Source organism: Halichoerus grypus, chromosome 11, assembly GCF_964656455.1.
Source record: "Halichoerus grypus chromosome 11, mHalGry1.hap1.1, whole genome shotgun sequence".
NCBI classification, from domain to species: Eukaryota; Metazoa; Chordata; class Mammalia; order Carnivora; family Phocidae; genus Halichoerus; species Halichoerus grypus.
The window spans coordinates 13,387,593-13,398,314 of NC_135722.1; the positions used below are offsets into that span (position 1 = coordinate 13,387,593).

General features: G+C 34.0%; 1 protein-coding gene across 1 annotated transcript; it reads left to right on the forward strand.

Moving 5' to 3' along the window:
* Window positions 1–6,445: 6,445 nt before the first annotated feature.
* LOC118536097 (olfactory receptor 10AG1-like) lies at window positions 6,446–7,414 on the forward strand. Its single transcript, XM_036092784.2, has one exon. It carries the CDS (start codon window positions 6,464–6,466, stop codon window positions 7,412–7,414), a length of 951 nt encoding a protein of 316 aa, XP_035948677.2. The 5' UTR covers window positions 6,446–6,463.
* Window positions 7,415–10,722: the final 3,308 nt, after the last annotated feature.

Consider the following 10,722-nt stretch of genomic DNA (forward strand, 5'->3'; position numbering starts at 1 on the left):
AAATAAGCAAAGGAAAAATAGAGATAGAGACAAATTAAGAAACAGACTTTCAACTAATAAAGTACAAATTGATGATTACCAGAGGGGAGGTAGGTGGGGGGATGGGTGAAATAGGGGACTTGTATGAAAGAGTATACTTATCATGATGAAAAACATAAAATGAAATGATAAAAGAAAAACGAGAAAACATCATAGAATATGTATTAAAGATGTGGAGCCATGGAAACTCTCGCATATGAATTGTTACCCCATTTAGAGTCTGCCTTCATCTAGAGAATCCTACTCTTAGGTATGTATCTGGCAAAATTGCATACACATGGATGCTGGGGACCCCTCTAAGAATGTTTATTTTAGGATCCTTCATAATAGCAAACACTTATCAAATCAAAATTGTAACATAACTGTGTAAATTTCACACAAAGAAAAAGCAGAGATCTATCAAAATGAACAAAACACAATTATATACAACCTGAATGAAGTCTATCAGTGAACAAAATAAACCATAAACATAAACATACTGTATATGTCCTTTTAGGTAATGTTAAAAGACAATGTTTGGGGATGCCTACAGATTTAATGGCTCCCATTAGGAAGAGGAATATGAGGCAGCTACATCCTTTATATTTTTCTATAGCTGACTTGAGCAGTGGTTACAAGGATGTTTGCTTTATATAGATTCACATGGATGACAATTCATAAATTTTTCTGCAGCACATAGGATTTAAATCAAACAACTATGTATTAAAAAGATGGAAGAGATGCATCCAAATGTTCACACATGAGAGACAGTTTTGTTGTTTTAGTTTTCCCCCCTCTTGTCTTCATTTTCTTTAATGAACACATCTTGTTGGTAATGAAAACAAAAACCTAATGCTCTTTATTCTTTTAATGTCATGCTTTTGTTTTGGCCTGAAACCAAGTCAGTAAAATCAATTGCCCTTTTCCTCAAAAATCATAATAACCAACCAAAAATCTCATGATCCAACACTGGTGATACCACTGAATTGTGCTGGATAAAGGAATCAAATGTGTATAATGGACATAATTAAAACCAAGTCACACATAATTTCGAACATTTAAAACAAATAAAAAAATAATTTCCATTTCTGGTTGTGATGCACATGGTCACAGCAAGCTGATTTTTCTGCTGAAACCATTAGATAAATTTAGATAACCTATAAAAGTTCTATTTGGAAGGTATCAGATTAGCTGTGGAAGAAAAAGAGAATAGATGACAATATCAAAATTAAGGCTCATTAAGTCAGAGAGTGATAACTGACATGATCATATTTAGTTGGCTTACCATCTTTTTTTATAATTTTTTTATTATGTTATGTTATTCACCATACAGTACATCTTTTGCAGATACAATATTGTTGCCAAATGCAAATCTGCTTAAACTCACAGGCATGCAAGTTGGTTTGATTCGGAGTGAACACATCAGGGTAAATAATGTGTCTTTCCAAGTGACTACATAGAAATGTTTATTTTTTAATAAACTGAATCTCCATGCAGTTTAAAATTTCTTTCCTTGGGGTGCCTGGGTAGCTCAGTTGTTAATCATCTGCCTTCGGCTCAGGTCATGATCCCAGGGTCCTGGGATCGAGCCCCACATCGGGCTCCCTGCTCAGCAGGAAGCCTGCTTCTCCCTCTCCCACTCCCCCTGCTTGTGTTCCCTCTCTCGTTGTGTCTCTCTCTGTCAAATAAATAAAATCTTTTTAAAAATAAATAAATAAATAAAATTTCTTTACTTTTTCATGAACGGATTTGACTGTCTTCTCATATGGTTAAAGGATGATTTCCCTCCCTTAGCTGTAAGTTGTTTTTTCATCTAGTCAGCCCTTTTCTTTTTCCTTTCCTTTCCTTTCCTTTCCTTTCCTTTCCTTTCCTTTCCTTTCCTTTCCTTTCCTTTCCTTTCCTTTCCTTTCCTTTCCTTTCTTTTCCTTTCCTTTTCTTTCCTTTCCTTTCCTTTTCTCTTTTCTTTCCTTTCCTTTCCTTTTCTCTTTTCTTGTCTTTTCTTTTCTTTTCTTTTTTTCTAACTGATTATGAATAATCTAAAGTTACAGAAACCTGATCTGTGATTTCTTGGAGTTGGGCATAGAAGGGAAATAGATTGTGAGGTTGTACATCGGAATGTTTCACGATGATGTGAATATTCTGTATCTTGATTGTGGTGATAGCTTCACAAGTATATATATAATATATATATATATTATATATCTATATATACTTGTTGGATTTCATCAAATTTTAAATTTCATTGAATGTATTTTATGTAAACTATGTCTCAATAATGTTGCTAATTTAAGAATAAAAATAATATGACATTGCATTAGACATGAGTATATTTTTTAAAATGCTAAAATATAGATATGTACCACAAATAATTACTATTAGGTAAATGCCATGTTAGAACTTCAGTCGAAAGGTTTACATGTTATAGCATGCTATAGCACACTGCTAGTGACCGAAAACGAACCCTGTGGCAGAGTCTGACTTGATGCTCTCCAAATATATTTCCATTTCTTTGACTTGCAATAAACAATATTTCCTAGCCTTTTCATATTAACATTAGACCATGTGATTAGTTTCTACAATAGCACAGGATAGAAGTGATGTGTCTATTCTGTGTTGAGGCTCCTAAGACTGTATTGGTTTCCTTATCTTCTATCTTTAATCCTCAGCTGTCTGAATGCTGAAGGTCCAATAAGGAACTACAAAGATGAACAAACTAGGGGACAATGGGATCATTAGATGAAAGAAACCATAGTTTCTTAATTACTAATCGCAAAATTGTACTGTAGTAAAAGTGAAAGATGCTTCTTTATTTTGTTAAGCCACTGATATGTCTAAGGCATTCAGTTTTTAAATGATTATTATTCTTTTAGTGATAGTGAAACTTAATTGAATAAAGAAATGCTCAATTTCTGTCTTAAGGATAGGATAGGGATTAGCTCAGTCTACTCCAATAGGGGATGGACATTCAATATGCCCAGCCTGTAAGTAACTGACATCTTATTTGAGGCAAATCATGAATGAAGTTCTCATTTGGATATAAACATAAAGGAAGTCCCTCAGCAATATCAAATTAGTCACAATAAAGAGTACAGAGGGCCAATGTATAGGAAGCATGCTATAGTGAAGAGAAGCAGGTTTAAAATACAGAAAGGAAAGGCTGTTTTGTAAACATCCTATCTAGACAAATAGAAAGCACTATTTTGACAAATGGAAGCACACAATTTTCACAAGTAGTCAAAGAACCCCAAGAAGGAAGAAACAAATATAATTGCAAGTAGAAGTAGATATTGAGTTTACAACTTTATGCATAATTTTATCTCCATACCTCCTGAAGTAGCTGAATTAGGAAAATAATTTTGACAGGAAAGTTTCTTTTTTTCTTTTCTCTCTCTTTCTTTCTTAAATAATTTTGTTTAAAATGCTTATTTTTGAGGTGGTTTACATTTTGAATCAGCTAGATACTTTCCCTGATGCCTGAGTAGATGCCATAACATAAAACCATCTCGATTTTTGTCAGCAGACACGACTTGCTTCAATTTCCACAAAATTTAATCTAGAGGGGTGCCTGGGTGGCTCAGTCGTTAAGCGTCTGCCTTCGGCTCAGGTCATGATTCCAGGTCCTGGGATCAAGCCCCCACATCGGGCTCCCTGCTCCGCGGGAAGCCTGCTTCTCCCTCTCCCACTCCCCCTGCTTGTGTTCCCTCTCTCGCTGTGTCTCTCTCTCTGTCAAATAAATAAATAAAATCTAAAAAAAAAAAAAAAAAAATTTAATCTAGAAACAGAGGTCTCTACTTCTGAAAATGGATCTCACCACCTAATATATTTAAGAACCAAGCATACCATGTTCATTTGATAAAACATGTGACACATTTTTCCCAAGGTTGTGGATGATCTAGATCTGGATGAATTACAGAATGAAAGTAAGAAAAGCAAATCCACACCAATTATTAAGGATATGAAAACTAACAGATAGAAAGATTTTTAAACTTTTTTTCCTGAAAGTAATACTAGAAAATGAAGTGGCATTTCTCCACCTAGGGACTCCCCCCATAGTGGGGGAGATTTTTGCCAAGAAGGGCCTGAAGAGAAGGGCAGGTCATCTACAGAGAAAGTTTTAAAAAATAAACTCAAATGATTGCTCAACAGAAGCAGTCTCTTGGAAATCAAAATGATACACGAGAGGAGATGTCCCCCAGGATGAGCATGATTCCTATTTAAAAGCAACTAATGTTGAAGCCAGCAAGAGTACTCTAGAATTACAGTGAATTACTGACACAAAAGAAGAACTTAAAAATTTACAGTTTACAAAACACCTACTTTCACATAGATAGCTTCATGCAAATCCATAACGGTAAGCTATAATTGTGTTGCTAGACTATTTTATTTAAGGATACTTCTAAATTTGAGGCTCAAGAGACAAAGAGCAAAATAGAAAAGCATAAAATTTTGAGATCTTTATCTGAAAATGAGTTAACTACTCTTGGGAAGGAAATATTTTTCTCTATCCCTCAAGATTCTTCTGGCTGGCCTAAGAAAAACTGACATGAGACAGATTAAGAGGAGAGAAAATTTAATTCTGTGTGCACAGAAGCCCAATAAATAAATTGAGACCTAAAGAAGTGATCATTTTGCTTTTATGCATTTTAGACAAAGGAATTCCAAACAGAATTTGGGTTGGGGTAGTAATTAGTAAAAGTAACAAGGTTTGTTTAAATAGGTTTCTTCCACCCTGAGTTCCCTATCTCTGAAGATAAGAATGTCTCTCTGTATCCTGCTAGAGCTCCTTTCATATAGGAAATTTATTTCCTGCTTTCTGGAGACAAAAGGAGGGGGTGTCAGAGTGTTCTTGCACTGGCTGTTTCTTAAGTAACTTTAATACAAAATAATCATTATGCCATTGTGGCATATTTTGGGGCAGCCTGCCCTGCACTCCCCACTACTTAACATAATCCATATAGTTCTTACCTTTCTTAATGATAAAGTAATATTAGATATATGTAAAATAACAATAATTATTATATTTATAATAAAAATTATTCACTTAAGATAATTTTGAAAACTAGTTCTAATGGAAATGGGAAGATATGAGAGAATTTGCTGTTTTATTTATTTATTTTATTTAAAAAAATTTTTTATGCTCAGTTTTATTTATCAAAGTATTAAGGCAAAAACATCAGTTGACAGGGATATAAGGTGGAGATGGAAGTAGTGGATTTGATGAAGTAGGAAAACAAGTATTTGTTTTGGAAAGTTGGAGAACAAATATTAATAAAGTGTAATGGAATTGTTAAGCAGTATTGACTGTCTAATATTAGATGACAATATTAAGTGAAGTAAGACAGTGTGTGTGTGTGTGTTAGTCCCATTCTAATGCTCTGACCATTTGCATGTTCAGAATAAATAATAATTAGGTTTAATAAAAATTGCACTTTAATAGGTTAAATTAAAAAAAGGAATATAAAGAAAGGGAGTTGCATTTGGTTGCAATGGAATCTTGCATAAGTAAGGAGCAATATATGGAAAAAGATTGTGATGAATGGGTCATTTTTCTTGATTGGATTAAAGCTTAATTGATATTTATCATGCATTGCACAGGTGTGCTAATAGGGAAGGTTATTGAACAACATGATGAGATTAATGTTTTCAATATTTAGCAGAAGTGATGGGAGAGGTACATAAAGTAGAACAATAATATTGCATATATTTATTCCCTCAGGAACAAAAGATTGGCTTAAGAAATTGAGTCTCATTGGAATATAAATGGGAGAATTTAAAACTCATTTTGAATAAGAATTGCACAAAATTTTAAGGGAAAATATTTGAATTGAAAGAAGATGGAATAAGCCAACCAATACAGAAAAAAAATGATGAACCCAGACAAAAACAATAGAAAAACAATTCCACTTTTAATAGGGGTGAATAACTACACATTATTCCTGCACAATATGCTGTAAATAACAATGCACACTTCTCATTATCTCTAGTATTATTACATGCAAGTATAAAACATATATATTAGGATTTTATTTCTTGAATTGATTTTAACTGCACATCAGTTCATTTCTGAGGTTTCACATATCATTTCCTAGAAACAGAGCAAAGTAATGGTGGAAATAATTTGAGATTACATAAATACATTCATGCATCTACTCTAGGTAATAGGAGAGAAAAATGGGGTTCAAAAATGTTAATGAATCAGGGCACCTGGGTGGCTCAGCTGGTTAAGCTTCCGACCCTTGATTTTGACCCTGGTCATGATCTCAGGGTCATGAGATTGAGCCATGTGTCAGCTCCACTCTGGTGAAGAGCTTGCTTGAGATTCTCTCTCTCTCTCTCTCTCTCTTTCTGCTCTCCCTCCCCTCCAACCCTGCTTGCACTCTCTCTCTAAAACAAACAAACAAAAAATGTTAGTGTATTAACCATCTTGAATTTACCGTATCTGAGGATGGAGAACAAATTAAAACCAGAAATTTTGAATATAACTACCATTGTGGAATTTTTTCTCTTGGGGTTTTCTGATATTCCCAATCTCCAGTGGATTCTTTTTGGGGTATTTTTAGTCATCTACCTAACTATCCTGATGTGCAATAGCATCATAATATTGATAATAAGAATTGACTCTGCTCTCCAGACCCCCATGTATTTTTTTCTTAGCAATTTTTCCTTCTTAGAAATCTGTTATGTAACAGTCACTATCCCAAGAATGCTCATGGACCTATTGACCCAGAAAGGAAATATTTCTTTCTTTGCCTGTGCTGCACAAATGTGTTTTGTCCTTATGTTTGGAGGCTCAGAGTGTCTTCTCCTGACAGTGATGGCCTATGACCGCTACGTGGCCATTTGTAACCCTCTGCACTATACTCTAGTCATGAACCAGAAGGCCTGTATCCAGCTGGTGACTGTGTCCTGGATCAGTGTAGGTCCAGTTGTAATTGGACAAACATGCCAGATTTTCTCGCTGCCTTTTTGTGGGTCTAACACAATTAATCATTTCTTCTGTGACATCCCCCCAGTACTCAAGCTTGCTTGTGGGGACACATTTGTGAATGAGATAGCAATCTATGTAGTTGCAGTGGTCTTCATCATGGTTCCATTTCTGTTGATTGTTTTCTCCTATGGCAAAATTATATCCAGCATTCTGAAATTGTCATCAGCCAAAGGGAGAGCTAAAGCCTTCTCTACCTGTTCTTCTCACCTGATAGTTGTAGTTTTATTCTATGGAACGGCTACCATCACTTATTTACGACCCAAGCCAAATCAATCTGAAGGAGTTGGGAAATTGATCTCTCTTTTCTATGCTGTTTTGATCCCAACATTGAATCCCATTGTATATACTTTGAGGAACAAAGACATCATGGTAGCACTGAGAAAACTACTAACAAAGTTATTAACGTGACTCAAATACTTGAATTTACAGAATTTGCTTATATGTTCCTCATGTAGCGGCAACAGAAAAAAATGTCTTCTAGTTTTATTCCTCAATAATGATTATTAATGCCATCATAGAAACCTCATATTATGTTAAGGAACCTTAGTTTCATAGGATTAAGTTAAGGGCTTCTCTATAATCAAAGCACAAATTATCTCAATTGCAACAATCTAATTTGAAGATCCATCTGTCCTCTACTGTGAACTAGTGAGTTAAGAGCTTGCATGAGCAATACAATGACAGTTAACTCAGTGTGTCTTATAACCAAGGATAAGGGTCATGTGCTGTGATTTTTTTTTTTTAACCTTCCCATTCCTTCAGATATATTTGCTGCCAATCTTTGTACCTATGATTGAATTTAGCCAATAACAAAACCCAGCAACAGCCAAGATGGTGGAAGCAGGATAATCTTAGTATTTTCTTTACATTTGCCCTTCTTTCTATCTCTTGTCACTGTCCATGTTGCTTTAAGACTACAAATCCTGAAAATGTCCCCTTTACTCTGGTGACATCATTCCCTCTCCTTGTAGCTTCAGGTTTTGCTTTGATAATATCTATTTAGTATTATAAATCTCTGGAATTTTCACTATAAACTATCCAAATGAATGTGTAGCACATTGAAATGTTGGTCCCTCTGAAATAAATGTCCGTTTAGAATCTGCAAATGTGCCTTATTTGGAAAAAAAAGAAAGAAGACTTTGTGGATGTAATCAAGTCAAGAAAATGAGATGATCCTGATTTAAGGTGGGCACTATATCCCTTGACCAATGTCCTCAGACAGAAAGGTAAAGGAAGTTTAAAAAATAGAGTCACAGAGAAGAACGTCATGTGAAGGTGGAGGCAGAGATGGAAGTGATACAACCAAGAACCAAAAACAGATCAAGAGCCACCAAGAGCTGGAAGAAACAAAGAATGAGTCTCCTTTAGATCTTTTAGAGGAATGAAGAGAGACTGCCAACACTGTGATTTTGGACTCTGGATTCTAGAACTGTGAGAGATTCAGTCTTTGTTGTTGTAAGCCATTCAATTTGTGATACTTTGTTATTGTAGATCTAGGAAAGTTATGCACCATGTAAATAGTCTTTTCATTGAAGTGCTTCTGTTTGAATCCTCTGGAATAAATTCTGTATCCTTACTGGGAAGTAATTTGGGATTTTTCTTTTGAATTAAAAATCAAAATACTTATCCTTTTATTTTAAAAACTGTATCAATGAAAACTCACCTTGTAGAAATAATATTTTCCAAGAATAATTATTACCTGCATTTGTTTAAGAATTTTTATTAAGTGTGTTTGTTCAAGAGTGTTTATTAAAGGTTTTTTTATAGTGCAAAAGAAAACAAGAAGCAAAGGGAAGGTGCTCTCAGTTGGAACGTATTAAGACACTGGAGTACGTCTACATCATATAGTACAACACAGCCTTCCAAGACAATGTTTTAGAGCCCCTTCACTGAAGAAATTCCAAGCTTTCCTGACATGTGGGAAAGTAAATGTATGTATAAAACATAACTATTTTTATAAAACGAAGAAGGTTAGCATTCCATTATCTCATACAACATTTTACATGTGCAAGTCGATAGTGGGTGTTGTGCATATTAGCCCACTTTGTATTTGGGAGGATGTGGATTTAAGGAAAATATTGACTTCCTTACACTGCCAGGATTTCAGTGATTTCTCATTTTTATTATATTTTATTCATAGTTTGGATTTATTACAAAAAGAATGGAATATGTAAATTATGAGAAATAATAACTTTTTAATTCAGTAGACATAAAACTCATAAAGAAAACTCTTACATTACTCCCTTTCTTATTGTTACTGAAGTCTTAAAGAATATTTAGCATCTAGCAGAGAAATTTCAGTATCAGCCAAATCACCTTAGATTTTTGAAAGAATCAACAGATTTCTTTTATGAACTAAAAGGAATTGGGATATATAACATTTAGGGTAATTTATTTTAAAAATAACTAAAAGAAAATAAAAATAAAAGTAACTAAAAGGCCTTTTACAATAGATGTAAAGATGGACAAATCTAAGATTATAAAACTGACGTAGTTAAAAATAAATGCCTGTCAGTCATCACTGAATGATCATAATAAATAAAACAATCTTCAAATCAAAAAAGGAAGAAAAGAGAAAAATGTCAATGAGTATAGAATTAATGAAGGGATTCTCAGGATTTGACAAATCAGAAAGATAATATAGAATACAAAAATTATGTAAATATTGTGCTCGCTTCGGCAGCACATATACTAAAAAATTATACAAATATTGATAAATAGGATTTTTTTGGACTTTTACAAATCAAATAAAAAAATGAATGTGCATGATTATCAAAGATTAAATAGGTGGTAAATTTATAAATTGGGCATTACTCTTTCAGTACTAAAAAACGATGTATAAAAATGCTTTTATGTACTTGGTGACAATAATAATTTGCAAATTGAAAAAATAAGAGAATAAAAAAAGCAAAAATGTAAATCTTCCAAAAAAACCTAAAAATATTGGAAATTAAGTCTCATTAAATAAAGCTTATATGAAACATCAAATTAAGACTTAATGACAATAAAAGAGTTAATTTTTTGAGATTTCACCATATTGATCCAATTAAGAAAATATATATTTCTGAATATGCCAAATCATTAATCAAATATTTTCTATCCATAAAAATAGTTATTATTAACCCTAAAAGAAAATAAACACAGTTGCATTCTTTTCTCCAGTTTGATGATGGAAGGATTCATCAGACTCCACAGAATGTACTCACACAAGGATTTTATTTAAAGGCAAATAATATGTACCAGTTTCCACCATTTCCAACACTCCAGCCCTGAGCAAACCTGGAGCATGAGCAGAGGCATGCTCTGGAATTTCCCGAAGCTACCACCTGCCACTGCGCATGCGTCCTTCCCTCAACTTGGACAAGGTTAAGAGTTCTGAGATAAGATCAAGAACTTCCCGGGTCCCTTTTTTCTCCATTTTGGATACTGTCCACTTGCTTGAAATCAGATGAATCGTGCAAGGAATTTCGGCTTTTAGAGAGTTTAGAGAGCAAGGGGAGTTGGGTCTGGGTCATGTAACCAAGCTGGGACTGATTGGGATTGTAATCAACTGGATTGTCAAACCTGTTGGATAGTTGTAAGCCATCAATAATGAAACTGATTGGAGTCTCCAGGGTAGTATTAGACCTTACCCAGCATATCATGAAGTCCACTGGTCTTATCTTAACCAAGAATAAGAAACTAGGCATCCAGACATTCCCAAGACAGAGATTAAA